Source organism: Vicugna pacos, chromosome 12, assembly GCF_048564905.1.
Source record: "Vicugna pacos chromosome 12, VicPac4, whole genome shotgun sequence".
Lineage (NCBI taxonomy): Eukaryota > Metazoa > Chordata > Mammalia > Artiodactyla > Camelidae > Vicugna > Vicugna pacos.
In genome coordinates, this window is record NC_132998.1 from 13,255,533 (window position 1) to 13,271,539 (window position 16,007).

At 54.6% G+C, this 16,007-nt stretch overlaps 1 protein-coding gene and 1 long non-coding RNA gene across 2 annotated transcripts; both read left to right on the top strand.

The window, feature by feature from the left end:
• Window positions 1-2,680: 2,680 nt before the first annotated feature.
• Window positions 2,681-5,734, top strand: DDN (dendrin). Its single transcript, XM_031683050.2, has 2 exons — window positions 2,681-2,889; window positions 3,296-5,734. The coding sequence occupies exons 1-2, from the start codon at window positions 2,681-2,683 to the stop codon at window positions 5,196-5,198; spliced, it is 2,112 nt and encodes a 703-aa protein (XP_031538910.2). The 3' UTR covers window positions 5,199-5,734.
• Window positions 5,735-10,959: 5,225 nt separating this feature from the next.
• On the top strand, window positions 10,960-11,984 carry LOC140699993 (uncharacterized). The gene is made up of 2 exons (XR_012078195.1): window positions 10,960-11,008; window positions 11,902-11,984. It is a non-coding gene; the product is annotated as an uncharacterized lncRNA (long non-coding RNA).
• Window positions 11,985-16,007: the final 4,023 nt, after the last annotated feature.

Genomic DNA, 16,007 nt, shown 5'->3' on the forward strand with positions numbered 1-16,007 from the left:
GTCTTGCTTCAGAGCACACACACTTTACCACTACACTACTTACTGCCTTTATGATTCTCTGTTCATAACTGTTCCCCACGCTACTGCCTGCAGTCCTCCTTAATCACCTCACTTTCCCCTCTGCCCCTACCATAACTGGGACCCAAAGAAAATCCCATAACAGTGCTAGGTCACCAGGGAGTAGACAGACTGAGGGTCTTCTTTAGGTAAGCAGAGAGACCTGCCACCATCATCAACTTTTCTCAGTCAGGGAAGGCTGGACTCTGGATTTTGCTGAGCTGACACTGTTTGAACTCACAAATCCCTTGCCTTTCTTCCAAGGTGAGATATTAGCTGGAGAGCGGGGGATGGAGAGCTGCAGAACTATGGTTGCCCCCTCAGACCCTTTCCTTGTGCTGAAACCATGTAGACCAAAACAGTAGTCAGCACTGATCACCATAGGTACTGCTAGATTGTTAGGTGTAAACCAAATTCTGGGTACCATCTCATCACTGCCTTGCAGGTATGATACCATTTCTTACCTAAGATCTGGAGCAATTTCAGAGTAACTCTTTTCCCCTGCTCACACTGTGCCTAAGAACTCTGATGAACCCAGCCATGCCATACTGGTTCCTCCAAAGCAGGCTTCCTGATAGCATGGGGGAAAAGCATCAGGGCTCATCAGGGCTCATCAGAGCTCTGCTTTCAGTGCTGCACCATGGCTTTGGAGAAGCCCCTGCTTCTACTTTCACCCATTTACAGCTCTCACAGCACATTCCCAGACTTGAGGGAGGGAGGCTTCCAAGTTATTAGAATTAGGGTATGTTTATGTGTGTGGGGGTGGGTGCATGATGAAAAGGACAGATGTCTCCTTATGTCACATTCCATCATGTCTAGGGGGGAGGCAAGGACTTTTAAAACCTTAGGGCTCTGGTGGGAACTGGGTGGAAGGAAGCAACCTCAAGCAAAGAGCCATCGGTGCAGCTGGTAGGTGTAAAGAGGGGTCAAGTGGATGGGGATAGGGGATGTCTGGATTCTCTCTGAAGGTCCATGCTGGGGAGCAGGAGGCCTGGGTTTCACTTCTCTGGCTCTCAGTAAGTCAGTCCTTGTCCTACAACAACCCTCCTGACTCATTACCTTAAAAGGAAGGGTCTGTGCCCAAGGGCTGCATGTACTTTAGTGAAAAACAAATTGGGATCTTCTGCTTCTCCTGTTCCCCCTTAAAACCTAGCCAGTCAGTCTCAGAGTCTGAGGATGGAGCAGAAGGAAAGCCAAGGGACAAAATTTGGAGCCTCAACCTTCTATTCTTACCTCTTCCTCTCAGAAGAGGCGAATTATCCTTTCTTCCTCAGGAATCATTGCCATACACACTCTTCTCCCACCTCCCCGCACCCCTCCTCTCCATTGGAGCTGCTGCCATGGTTGCCAGGCATGGTTGCTAAGTCTGCATGGAAGGGTTGGCGTGGGCTGTGCTGCCACTAACATTACCATGGTGAATCAGGGGACACCTGGTATAGGCTTGGGGGGAGGGATCGTGGATGTGAGAACCCTCCCCCAGCCAGGACAGAATAAGCCTAAAAGGTGGTCATCTTGAGCGCCACTTCAGGTGGAGGCTAAGTGAGCTAGACATTGTGGTAGTGGTGACGGGAGAGCTCTACACTGGTAAATAGGGGCCACTTTTATCATTTCAGTTGCTAGGGGATTGGTTTCACCAAGGGAGCACAGCATTCTTCCTGCATCCCATCTGAAAGGGTGCAAGTGCATAAGCACCCTAGTCTCTCCTCCATAAGGCTAAGCAGAGCTGTGTGGGCACAGAACAGTATGACCCCCTCAAATCCTGATTTCTGGTTTGGGGGAGAAAGCCTGCTGCAGGGAGAGGGCTCCATGGGTGCCCAAGGACAAAAGATACATCTTAGAATGGGAATGTGAGTAGCTTGGATGGGCAAGACAGACTCCTGTGTTCTGCTGTACCAGCAGCCCTGGGCACAACACTTGAGAGGGTAAAGAGTAAGGGTGTGGGGGTGGCCCTTTTTGACTCCCCCAGAGTCGCACAAAGGCTGCGTGAAAGCCACCCACCTCCTCCTTCCACCGCATGAAAGTGGTTACTCATCTCCTCTCTGCACCCGAACGCCGCTGCCGCTAAAAATAGCCCCCCCCAGCCGTGGGCCAGCCCCTCCTGCACCCCAACCCCATGGAAACCAGCAGAGACTGGCAGGCAGAGACCTTGAGTTCCATTCCCATCACCTCCCTGTCGGGGAAAACGAAGTCTGGGGCAGGAAGTCAGGGGCAGAACCCTGCTGGTCAGGCACTCTGACAAGCTGGGGAGTGAAGAGTTAAAACAGCGGGAAGGTTGAAGAAATGCTGGCGGAGGTGGGGGCACTGTCAGCTTGGCAAGAATAAGAACTCCCCTGCCCACTCATGCAGGTCCCATTAGGCTTAGGGGACAAGAGCAGTGGGAAGGGGCGCCCAATCCTGGGCCCCAGGGGGCGGCCGTGCACATGGGGGAGGTAGCAGTGCGGAGCGGTCCGCGCCGTGTCACATGCGCGCGCACACACACACACACAGGCACACACGTGTGCCTGGGTATATATAGTCCCCAGTCGCTAGGCCCGCCGCTCTGCAGTGGGCGCCAGCTCCCTGGGCTGGGAGGGGGCTTTTGGGGCGGGTGGGAGGGTGGGGGGCCGGGGTGGGGTGGGGCAGGATGCTGGATGGCCAGCTGTTCTCCGAGGGGCCCGATAGCCCCCGGGAGCCCCGGGATGAGGAGTCTGGGAGCTGCCTCTGGGTGCAGAAATCTAAGCTGCTGGTGATCGAAGTGAAGACTATTTCCTGTCATTATAGTCGCCGGGCCCCTCCTCGACAGCTCATGGACTTCCAGGCCAGCCACTGGGCCCGCGGGCCCCAGATCCGCACGTGAGTGAAGGAGGGGTGAGGGGAAGAGAGTGGTGGGGCGGGGATTGGGATTCGGACCTTCCCGCGGGCACCAGCCAGCGCTGCTGTTCCCCCTTGTCTTTCCCACGCCTCCCCTACCCCATCCCGAGGGTTGGGGCCTGACTCATCCCGCTTGTTTAGGGGGACAGTAGTGGGCGTGAGAAAGGGCAGGTGAGATGGGGCAGACGCTGTTAAAGTGTGCATGGAGAGATGGTGAGGAGTCCCGCTTCGACTTCAGCCCTAACATATGCGCACGTGCACACGCGCGCACACTCACACACACCCCTCCACCCGGCGGCCCCAAATGGTCTCCAGTGCTCCCAGCTCCCCGGACCTCGGCTCCCTTCCCCCACAAACTGCTCACCTGGGTTCCTGCTCATTGTCCCAGGTGTGGGCCGCGCCCGGGATCCCCTGAGCCGCCACACCGCCGGCCCTGGGCCTCCAGGGTGCTGCAGGAGGCGACCAACTGGCGGGCGGGGCCCCCGGCCGAGGCCCGAGCCCGGGAGCAAGAGAAAAGGAAAGCTGCATCGCAGGAGCGGGAGGCCAAGGAGACCGAGCGAAAAAGGCGCAAGGCTGGTGGGGCCCGAAGGAGTCCCCCTGGTCGGTCCCGTCCGGAGCCTCGGAACCCCCCTCGGGTGGCCCAGCCTGCGGGGCTCCCAGCTCCCTCACGGCCGGAGCGCCTGGGGTCGGTGGGGCGACCGTCCCGTCCATCCGCGCAGCCGCAGTGCAACCCAGGGGCGGCGTGGGCGGGGCCCTGGGGAGGTCGGCGGCCAGCGCCCCCGAGTTACGAGGCTCACCTGCTGCTGAGAGGCGCTGCCGGGATGGCCTCGCGACGCCGCTGGGACCGGCCGCCACCCTACGTGGCTCCACCTTCTTACGAAGGCCCCCACAGGACTCTGGGGACTAAGCGAGGCCCCGAGCCCTCCCAGGCGCCCGCCTCTTCAGCCCCTGCACCAGCCAGGACAGAGGGAGGATGCACAAAGAAGAGGCTGGATCCTCGAATCTACCGGGATGTCCTTGGGGCCTGGGGTCTCCGACAGGGGCGGGGTCTCTTGGGGGGATCCCCAGGCTGTGCAACAGCCAGGCCAAGGCAGGAGTCCGGTAAGGGGGCCGCGGAGAAAAGCCTGAGGCTGGCAGCTGCTGGCCTAAAGAGTGGTAGCGACGACCATCCAAAAGCCAAAGCTTCTGGGAGCTCAGGCACTGAGACAGTACGTGCGGGGTCTGCAACAGCAACTTCCAGCCCCCCGCATCCGGCTCCCAGGTCCAGGCCCCATTCCAAGGGCTCCGGGGAAGGGAGAGAAGGTAGAGAACAGAGCTGGCTTCCCAAAAGTTGGGTTCCTTCCGTTAAAAAGCAGCCGCCCCGACATAGTCAAACCCTCCCCAGACCCTGGGCTCCAGGAGGCACGGGATGGAGAGAGTCCCTGGGTAATAGAGAGGAGGCTGGACCCGAGACCTTGGAGGGATGGAAGGCGACCCGCCGCCCCCACACCCTGCCCCGACGTTCCCGCGGCCCTGCTCATGGGGAAGGCGTCTTTGTCATTGACGCCACATGCGTGGTGATAAGATCCCAGTATGTTCCGACCCCTCGAACCCAGCATGTGCAACTTTTGCCCGCTGGGGTGCCGCGCGTTGTGGGGGATACCCCTAGCCAACCGAAGCCCAACAAGGAGGAGGGCGAGGAGGCGGCCGTCTTTCCCTCCCCTTGCCAAAAGCTGCTGTTGAGCAGTCGCCTTTCACACCAGCCGGGTGGGGGACGCAGGTTCGAAGCTGAGGGAGGGAAGCCCATGGACTCCTCCTTGGAGGAGCGCGCCTCCCGCATCTTGGGGCTCCCGGTCGGCGAAGTAAACCTGCAGGACGCCCCCACGCTGCCAGGTAGCCCAGAGCACTCAGCCTTAGGCCCAGCGGTTTCGCAAGGCGCTGGCAGTGCCGAGGGCTCGGAGGAAGTGGCTGCAGTGCCGCGGCGCGCGGGCGGGGGCTGGGCGCGGACCCCGGGGCCCTACGCCGGGGCTCTGCGGGAAGCTGTGTCCCGTATCCGCCGCCACACCGCCCCTGACTCGGACTCGGACGAAGCTGCGGAGCTCAGCGTCCACAGCGGCTCTTCTGATGGAAGCGACACAGAGCCCCCGGGCGCCGCCTGGCGGAATGAGCGGACCGGGCCCCAGGAAGGCGGGAAGACAGAGCTAAGTGACAATATGAGAGATATTCTAGATGTCATCAGCCGAACAGAGGAGGTCCTCTTCGGGGCAAGGGACACTAAGGGGACGCCACAGGGAAACAGGGAGCGACAGTGAGGGGCCCTTTATTGTATTTGTGTTCCCCTGCACATCCATCCTTGGGCCCACTGGTTCCCTTTCCTCCTTACAGACTTCCTTGTACCCCTTACCTATATCCATTCCCATACTTGAAATAGAAGCTGCACAGATGAAAGGAAAGGGAGCACAGGTGGATTCGTGGTTTTGGGGTTTTTGTTTGTTTGTTTGTTTGCTTGCTTGTTTCAGGGTGAGCAGTAGACCTTAATTCTTGCTCCATTCAGGGCACTTGGGCAAGGTTTTCAGCGGGGCCAGTGCACTAGGCATGGAGCTTAGCAGAGAGGCCTCGCCAGGAGCAGGCAGGAGGGCAGGGATGGGATAGTCATAAGAGGGCAACGTCAGGGCAGGGCCTCTGGGCAGAAGGGAGAAAGTGATGGAGAGGCTTCCGACGGAGGTGACTAGGTGACAGAGAGGCCCTTGGCAGAAGAGGAAGGGCTCTTGGCAAAAACCACCAGCAAAGCAAGAAGAGAACTCACTTTGGTGTCACAGATTTTGGATTCCAATCCCAGCTCTGCCACTGATTTGCTGGGTGACTTTAGGCAAATCACTTCCCCTGTCCAGGCCTCATAATATATAAAATGAGGGAGTTGTAAAGTCCATCTCTAATGTTTTAAAGTGTTTGGGGAGGCTTTTATCTCATCCTCCCCTCCACGAGCCAGTTAGGAGTAAGTGAACTAATTCTAGGTGGCTTGATTGTCACCTGCACTCATTCTCAATTCAAAAGACTGTGCAAAGTTTGCAGAGGGTCTGAGTAAGTGAACAAGGGCTCCTCTCGGGTGAGGGATCCCCAAGGCAGAGCAGGATGGTGGCTTTGTGACTGTCCCTAGCTTGCGGTGGTCTGAGCTGGGGAGGAAAGTCAGCCAGTGAATCAGCTTGGGAGCTCTTTAGGCCTTCCCCTTTGCCTCCTCCCCAAAGTTCCTGAGTGATGCTCTGAATAGTTACCACGACTTCCAACCCAGGTGGTATCACCCATTTGAAAGCCTGAAATTTTCTTGCATATCTGCCTTTTCCAGAAACCAGCCAGGAAAGGAAGAGGAGGGAGGCTGGTCCCCAAAATCCTGTAGGTGTGGGGTGTGATACTCGCTGTAGCCACTATGGGGCGCGCGCAGGTCGCGGATTTCCCTGGTAGCTAGTCCGCGAGTCCCTCCAACCCCGGCACTGCCAGTTAATCAATTGATCCCTAATCACTGCGCGCGGGTCCTCCGCCTTGCCGCCTCCAGCGGTATGAGATCGAGAGCAAGCCTCCGGCCTTGCAGACCTGTGAAGCGCGCCGAGCCCCTCTTTGTACTCATCCACGCCAACGGGCTTGGGACCCTGACCTTGAAGTCTTTTTTTCTCTCCGATCTCGGACACCTCTGTTTCTATTTACTAGCCATGTGAACTTGGCAAACCACTTCACCTCCCTGAGCCTCAGTTTCCTCAGCTGTCAAATAGGGGTTTATAAACACCTACCTCGCAGGGTTGTTGTGAGGATTTAATGCGATAATGTATGTAAAGCGCCTTGCGTAGTGCCTGGCACGCAATAGGCGCTCAATAAATCTAAGCTTCCCTTTGTCCAACCTTGGCATCTTCTTCCTTTCACCTACCCATTCCCCACAGTGTCCCTCCCCCAGGGCTTCTCCGCTCCTTCCCGCTAGGTGGGCGGTGGGGGAGACTCCTTTCTTTGAAGGAAACTTCCTTGCCCCCCACCCCACCCCCGCTGGCTCTTCCCATTGCCCCAGTGCACTCCCCCCACCCCCCATTCCGGGCAAGGGCTGAGTCAGCCTGGGTAAATTTAGCCACCGACCTGGCGGGCGCGGGGGCTTCGCTCAGACTCAGTCGCGGAGTCCTGGCCCAGCCCTCTGCCCCGCCTCTGCCCCCCACCCCCACCGAGTCCGGCCAACTCCAACTCAGGCTCAGCGTTCAGATCCCCAGCCTCGCTCTCAAACCACTTACGGTTTTGGTCTTCAATTATCTCAACGTCACACTCCCCACCCGCACCCAGAGAGACGGGCCAAGACAGGGAGTGGGGCAGGATGGCCTGGGAGTCCGCTAGCCTGGACCCTAACCTGGGCGTCTCGACCTGATTCAGTGGAATACGGGGGGCGGGATGAGGGGGTCCTCTTTGGACTTCTGAACCGGAAGGGAGAGCATTGGTCAGAATCACCCAGAACCCGCCTGGAACCCACACTGCCAGGTTTCAAACTAGGTCTTGTGGGAGAAAGTAAGTGGGATTCTCTTTGGGCAGAGATCAAAGGTCCCAGAAGTATGTCTCCCTTCCACATATAATTCTAACTACTACCAATTCTAACTACTGAGCATTTACTGAGCACCTGGGAGGAACTGGACACTGAGCTGGGCTCCAGGAAAGGGCTATGTGAGACCTACCTGACAATGGGGTGAAGGTGAAAACACACAGACAATGATGGATTTAGCAGTAGCTGTTAAGGACTATAAGGAGCCAAAAAAGGCAGATTGTACGGATGGATTTTATGAGATCAGAAAAGGCTCCATGGAGGACGTGGCATTTGAGATAGAATTTGGGGAAAGGGATTCCAAGAAGAGGGAACAGCAGAAATAGAGGCATGGATTGGGGAAACAGGGTATGTTTAGGAAATTATCAAATGGTCTGATTTGACTGGGGTTGATGACACATTCAGGGGCATTGTGGAAGATAAAGGCAGGAGTGAAGACTGAGGCCGGGTTGGGGTGAGCCTGGTCCAGATGAGGGCTGTGTGTCTTGGACTACTAGGCCTGAGAAAAGGATGGACTTCAGGCCAGGAGGAAATTTGAGGAAGACTAGGGAGTGGTGAGAGTATCTGCCTGGATTTGGCTAAGGCCCAGGCACTCCAAGGCTCTGGGGCTGGTAGGAGAGGTGAGCTGCATGGGAAAGCAGAGGGGCTGGCCCTGTGGAGGTAGGCTCCACTATGCTGCCTGGGTCTCTTTGAGGCTGAATACACAGGAGGACAGTTTCTAAGGCTCACCTGCACTGTTATCATTGTTAGAGAACTAAGGTAGTGTTGTGTTTAGAACATGGACTCTGGGACCTGGCAGTCTGGGTTTAAATCTTGCCTCTACCTCATACTAGCTGTGTGACCTTGGGCAAGTTACTCAACCTCTCTGTGTCTTGGTATCCTCAGTTATAAAATGGGATAATTAATAGTGCTTTTTTCATAGGCTTGTTGGGAGGATTAAATGATTCAGTATGTAAAATACTTAGAATAATGCCTGTACATAGTAAGTGATACATAATTGTTAAGCTCTGAATATTATTTCTTGCTAGGGTGTTTCATTAGTGTTGGGGGTGTTGAGATAGGAGATGGGGAAGAGAGAAGTAAAGGTAGGGGAAGAGGAGGAAAGGCAGCAGAAGCCAGGTTGAGAGGAGAGGGAGGGGATCCCTAGGGTGGAGACACACAGACTCTCAAATGGATGAATGGTGCACTGGGAGCACTGGGTGGTTAGGGTGTCGTGCAACACAACCCTTCCCCCAGGATTTCCTCCATTTTTGCCTAAGGGTGGAATCTGCACCAGCTGCTGAAGATCTGGGGAGAAAGGGAGAGAGACAAGAGGAGGAGCTACTGCAGATCTGGGGGCCAGCCCTTGGTGAGCCATATCTCAGACTGGCCCTGCAGGGCCCTGTGGGTGGGAGGCTGGAGGCTCCCTGCTGTGAAAATGACTTCTAAATCTGTCTGTGTCTGCCAGCTAGCCAGCCTCAAGACGGAGGCCACAACCACCTCCCACCTTGGGACAGCCTCACAGGTCAGGCGTAGGGAGAGCAATGCTGGAGGGTGTGGTCAGGATCCGGCAGCAGCCCTCAGGGTTAGCGCTGGATGCTCCTACCCTCCTAATAGCCAGGTTCTTCTCAGGGAAGCCCTTTTCTGAATGGATCCGAGTTAATATGGCTTCAGAGGAGCTAAGAGCTTCCTCTCTCTTCAGAGTCTCAGGAGAGCCCTGGGACTCCCCTAAACCAGACACAGATGGGTGAATAAAACAAAGAATCAGGCCATATTCTGATACTTCAAGGGATTCAGGGTCAGGAGTCTGTATGCATGTGACAAGGAGAGAACCAGAGAAGTGGCTGAACATGAGTACATACGTAATATGCAAAGTGTGTCTATGGGGAAAAGAGCCAGCCTTCACTCAGTTATTCATTAAACATGTATGCCAGGCCTTAGAGACACACAAGAAACTCAGACATGTTACCTGTCTTCAGGGAGCTCACAGTTCATGGTGTGTGTGAGATGGGGGAAGGGGTGTGGAAGAGGAAATTCAGTCATCACAGTGCAGGCAGTACAATATAATATATGTTGATGAAGGCATTCCAGAGGGTGTAGCAGAGTATCAAGGAAGGAGTGGCTCCCAAACTGTGACTTCTGGGGAGCTGGAACATATCCAGGCCTCTGGGAAACAAGTTACTGAGGGGGCATATGTTAGTGAAGGAAGGCTCAGGCTGGACACTGTCGTCTCTTCTGCATGTCCTGGCATGGGGTGAGATCCCTCCCTTGAAGTCCCTGGTACTACACAGTCTTTGGTGAGTCCTTTTAGAGAAGAATTGTTTCATCCAGCCATCCATCTATGTATGCGTGCTTGCATCCATCCTTTTGTTCATTCATCCATGCATGCATGCATCCATCCATCCCACCAAACCATTTGTCATGCATTCATACATTTATCTATCTATCCATTCATTCATTCATCCATGCATCTATCTACTAACTTAACATGCTTAGCTCAGTGCTGTAAGAGCTACCAAGATGAACAAAACACAAAGTCTATGTCCTCAGGAATCTAGAAGCCATAGAAGGATGAATAACATGCACAGATAACCACTTGTGGAACAGCCAGTATGTGCTGTTAATGAAAGTCCTGCTAAGAAGGTGCTTCAGAAGGCAGGGCCACTTTGCCAAGGGAAATTAGAAGAGCTTCTTGGAGGAAGGGACCTTTGAGGTGGATTTCAACAGGAGGAGATGGGGAAGAGGTGTATTTCAGGGTGTGGGCAAAAGTGGAGTGGTGGGAAAGCACACAGCTTTCACTGGGAACAGAGGTATGGGGAATGCAGAGTTGCAGAGGGATGGGATCCTGGAATGATGTGTGGGAGCCAGATCATGAAATGTTCCTCGAAAGCAAGGATTATTGGTTTTTAGTGAGAGGAATTAAGGGAGAGGTGAGTGGCAGAGAGTTTTTGAACTGCGTATGTCCCAGTTGCCTCCCCAACGTCTATAGCATTGTTTTCTCTGCTGTTTGATCATGAGCTTTGTTGGTCTTTTTATTTTGTATAATTTCCTGCTGGATCATGAGCTACTCAAGGGTAGAGTCTTTGATTTAGTTCTGTTATCACCTACAAGTTTGCCCTGGAGCAGGCTCTCAGCAAAAGCTGGCAGAAGGAAGGAACAAATGATAAAAACTGTGCTATAGGAACACTGGTATGGCAATTTAGGATCAATACATAGGAGGAGGAGTGGCTGCTGCCTGGTGTGACCCCCACCCCAGCCCACCCCACTCAGAAGGGATGACCCTGCTTCCTTTGGTGGGGTCTCTCCAGGAGCTCTCCCAAAAGGCACCACAAGGTGGCGCTGTCCAAACTGTAGCTCTGAGTTCTGCCAATGTCCCTAACAGCGGTAGCTGGTAAAATGCCCATTCAAGAACTGTCCCTGGCTGGTCAGAACTTTCTTTCAGCAAGTCCTGAGACAGAATGAAGAGTCTATGTGCAGCTATGGAAGAGAAGAGTCAACAGATTCCAACCCCAATGAAAGTACAGTCCTCATCTACACATCCATTCATTTGACAGGATCTACTACATGCGAAGTTACAAGGTTAGGCTCTTGGAAAAACAATAGTGACTGAGACACAGTCCTTGCCCTCAAGGAGCTCACTGTCTAGTCCTGTCCAAATCTTATTTTGCTTTCTCTCTCTCTCTCTCTCTCTCTTTTTTACATACATTCACAAACCCTTGACCTGGGAAGATATCTCCACATGAAATCTACTCTTTGGCATTGCTCACCCCTTCAAATCCAAGTTCCTCCCTAAGATTATTGCATGGCCGCATTAATGTGAGCCCTGGATGCTCCTTCCTGGGATGGCTCCTCTTGCTCTTTCCCTGAGCTCCCTCACCAGCCCTTTTCCATTCTTTCTCCCAACTTCCCCCATCATACTCACACTACTCGGCCAGCCCTGATAGCTTTAGGGAGCTCCTCAGGGTATGCTAGGTATGGGTTAGGGCCTCCCAATACCCTAGAGCTGTGTAGGCTACAGGGACATGAAGGTGGATCCACAGAAGGGCCCTGTGAGGGGCCACCGAACCAGAGAGGAGGAGTTGAAGAGTCCAGAAAACCAAAGACCTCAGAAACATGCCCCTCTGTGGCTTGAGGGCTCTGCCAGCCAAACCTGCCCCCAGACAGTCTGCCTTCTTTTCTTTTCTACTTTGGAGGGCCCAGACCTCTCCCTAGCAGCAATGCCATACTGGTTGGGAGGTGAAGCATTGTGGGACATTGTCCACTTTCCCATCATGCTCCAGGGCACCACTTAGCACTCGGCGGGTTTGGGAGAGCAGAGGAGGGAGGGTGGGTGCTGAGAGTGGGAGCCAAGCCCATCGAGGTCCCGGGAGTGAATGCCGCATTGTTGGCCAGGCCAGAGTCACAGATAATTACCTCAATTAGTGACAATGGGAGAGTAATAAATACAGGCTTAGTGTCTCCTACCCCACCAGGGCTCCGAAGATTAATCCAGGCTGACGGGCGGGCCCTGAAAGGCGTGATGGACAATTCATTAAACTCCCCAAATGCCGCACAACCTGGGCGTGAAGGCTGAGTTAGCCCCCTGGGGGCTGCGCCTTTGTCCTGATTGTGTGTCTCCGCCACAGCAGAGCCGGGCAGCCCCCAGAGAGCGGGGAGGTGAGTGGGGCTCCCCTAGCCGGGCCGGGCGACCGGGGGATTAGGCCTTGGTCCGGCCCTGGTTGCCCTGGCACACTGGCCCGGCCGGGCTGGAATGTCCGTGGGGGGGAGCCGGCCGAGCGGAGGGGCGGGGCCGACAAGGTGGGGTAAGGGGGGCACACAAAACCGGGGGCAGAAGGAGTTAATTAGACGCCAGCAGAGGAGGGCGAGGGGCCACAATAGGGCTGAGGGGCCGCCAGGGACGGCCCCTTCACTTCCGAGGATTAATAGGGAAGAGAGAGAAGGGAGGGGTCCAGCTCTAGGGGAGGAGAGCTGGGAGCTTCCCAGGGTGGCACTGCCCCCTCTTGCCCAGCTTGGTACCTACTTGGTGAGTGGCTGTGAGGCAGGAGGCTCTGGCAGCCTAGGCAGGTGCCCTCAGCCTTTCACCGAGTGGCTCTTTCTTCCTTGCATGGCACCTGCATTGGTAGGATGATTGGGCGGGGAAGAGAGAAAGGACCCTCTCATTTATCAGGGAGGTAGTAGAAGCAGGAATGTTTAGGGGCCCCATTCTCAGTGAGCCTGCATCTCCCCCGCAACCTGCTCTGAGGCAGAACCAGGAGCCTGAAGCTATATCCTGCCTTATGAGGTTGTCAGGTTAAAGCCAAGAAGTCCATAGGAGGGGCTGGAGCTGGTGTGAGTGCACGGGAGTAGGGGCTGCGGGGTGTGCATGCCCATACTCGTGCATACACGCAGATACGCGTGTGCACAGGGCTTGGCGTTCAGCAGGCCCTCAGCCAATGTCTGTTGAATGAATGAGTGAACTTTGGTGCTGGGTGTGAGGAGAAGCGGTGCTGGGCTGCATCATGACACAGAGTGAGTGGACTTGGCACCATTCATTCTGAGCTTCCAGCCATGACCCAGGGAGTATGGGGACCCCACCTCCGAGCAGATGAACAAATGTCCAGAAAAAATGAAGTGGCAGTGGTTCCTTCTCTTTGAAAAGGGCAAAAAAGAAAAAAAAATGCAGTAGCCTCTTGGAAGCCCCACTTCCTCCTGGGCCCCAGGGAACAGGGCAGCCCTGGCTCCTCCCTAGGAGCCACCCCACCCTATCCCCTCCCAGGGGATGACAAGGGAGAGAGTTGGCGGCAGTTCCCTGGGCATATTTATAACCTGCTGCTCGCTCACCAGCGTCTGCTTTTAGCCCAGACGGGGGAGGGGGCAGGGGGGTGGTCTGTCTCATGCTGGGCGCCCTGGCTGGGTGTGGAAAGAGTGAGTAAGGGTGAGTGGTGGGCAGCTCTGCATGGATATTCCTGCTCACACCACAGCCAAACAGCTTATTTTCTCCTCATTTTGTTATTTTTCTCCCTCTGGCCTGGAGAGGAGGACTGAGCCAGCCTGAGGTGGGGGGGTGGGGGATGCTAGACCCTGGGGTATTTGCAGCCCCACTGACGGGGTTTTTCCAGGGTGCGTGTGGCAGGGTGTGTGTGGTGCCGGCTTGCTGACCCCCTGGGGACTGTGCAGGCCCAGTCCTCTCAGCTTTTCCGCTCCCCCCAGGATATTTCAGGACTAGTGCCTCCCTCACTTACTGAGGCCAACCGTGTGTCTGGGGTCCCTGTCGGTCTCAGATGCTACCTGAGGATCAGAGGTGGGTGGGAGGATAGCCTGGTGGATAGGGCAAGGCTGGGGCATCAGGCCCATTCCTGATAACACTGTCCTATGGTGACCCCCGCACCAGCCTGCCCCGGGCCCTGAGACCTCTGTGAGGCCTCGCTCTAGGCACAGCTGCTCTCCTCCCAGAATTTACCCGTTCAGTGTGAGGATGGCACAGATGATCAGAATAAAATAATTAGCTCCTAGGTAGTGCTTTACAGATCTTACGGCCCTTTTGCTGGCTTTTTTCGTTTCATTACAGCATGACCCCTTGAGGGCCCAGCCTGTTCTGCACTTCCCTACCCCTTCCCTCGAAGCCCCAGTGCCTGAAAGTGAAGGGCCTCCATCCTGAGGACTTCAGTATGGGAGTATGTCCTTAAACCTCACGCATGTGCAGAGGGCTTTACACTTCACTGAGCCTTCACTGCACTGCCCCTGTTACCCTAACAATATCTGTCAATGTGCTTGATTCCCTGGCCAGACTGTAAACTCTTCCAAGCAGGCTCTGTGGCTCATTCATCACTGTATCCCCAGCATTTGGCATATGCCTGGCACAGAAGAGCTGTCAGCAAGCGTTCAGATGACCCGAGGTTTCACATACATTATCTCATCTGAACCTCATCACTTTCCTGAACAAGAGGACTAAGTATCAACAACTATCTCTGTTGAATAGACAAAGCAATGGAAGCTGAGAAAGCAATAGATTTTTTGAAAGGCTGGTTCAGACCAGAACAGGATTCACTGCTTCCCTTGCTCTTCTTCCAGCTCCTATGTGCAGCTCAGCTTGGAGCCCACCCCCAACTTCCAGGCCTGAAAGCAGATACGGATTCTAGAGAGTTAGGAGTTAGGTGAGAGTAGTTGGGGACATCTGCCAACGCTTCCACTCCCCACCCTCTGCTTCTCCCCGAATCTGGGTATTGTCCAGCAGGGGCCCAAGCCCCTTCTCCTGCCTCTGGCAGCTCATTAACTTCTTGCTTTGGGAGCTGGAGGATCTAATAACTCGTTGGTTTAGAGACTGGACATTCTTTGCAGGGGGTTCTTTACTGGAAACCCAAGGCTTGTCAGGTGCCTTCTACCCAGGATCAATAAGATTTCTCTTCCACCCCCTCAGCTGCCCATCAGAGCTGAGCTGGTGCTAGCTTGGTGGATAGAGAGAAAGGGAAAGGGATGTCCTTGCAGAGTTGAGCAGCTCCTGGCTCCACTCCCCTACCCCCATACATATCCCAAAGGCCAACAGTGGTCAGAGTTCACACAGCCAGGGAGAGGTGGGAGGCAGCAACAGCAGCAAAAGAGTCCTGGGGAGACTCTTGGGGGTGGAGTGCTTCACAGCTCCCCCTTCCCTTTGGGTCCTCTCCTGGGGGGAAGTGTTAGGATTAGGGACAGACATTAGAGCTCAGGAAGCCGTTAGTGTTTGTCTAAAGTTAGGTTAAGGCTAAGGTTAGACCTAGACTTAGGGAGAGGGAGAGGATTAGGGTTAGAGGTACGTTTAGGGCAGTGGGTAGGATTAGTACTGCCCCAACTTTGGTGAAATTCACACAAAGGTATCGGTGTTGTTAGTAAAAGAATCCTCATTCGGGCTCTTTAGGGCAATGGCTAGCTTCATGGTTTGGTTATGGATCACACTTGGGTTTCCTTTGCTTACACTGGTTTATGTCTAGCCTCTATTGGATTCTAACCCACTTGCTCCTTTCTTCTCCCTCATCCTCATCTCTGAGCTTTGGGGCCCATCACTTGTTACCCAGATTCTACTGAGCCCAGGGTTGGAAGATTCAAATAAGGTGTTTCCTTATCTTGGGGAGGGGAGTGGCTTCCCCACTGCCCAACACCCTGACCACAGTTGGCCCAGATGGGCTTCAGGGACTAAAAGCTCTACATTGGGGGCAGCAGCATCCTTTCTGTTTGAGTTTCTCTTTCTTCTTTGGTTTCTTTTCAGAACACCACGGCTATCACTCAATTGTGGCTATTTTCACAACTCTTCCACATAGGAAAGGTAGGCTTAGAGATTGTTTGTTTAATCCCTACTCAGCAGGGGAGGAAACTGAGGCAGTTATGGACTTGCCCAATATCACACAGATTCGTTTTCAAGTAGGAAGAACACTGCAGGGTCTTTTGGCTCCTGAGCAGTTTCTTCTAGAGACCTGGCTCTCCAGTAGCCTCATTAGGGTCATCCAAGGGACAGAAGCTCAGAATCCTCTTCTAGGGCCAGGAAATCAGTCCCCCAACAATGTATCCTATCTGTTTAAAGGAGGTAAGCAATGGTGTGTTCTGGATTCAAGGAAAAGCCACCAAGTCA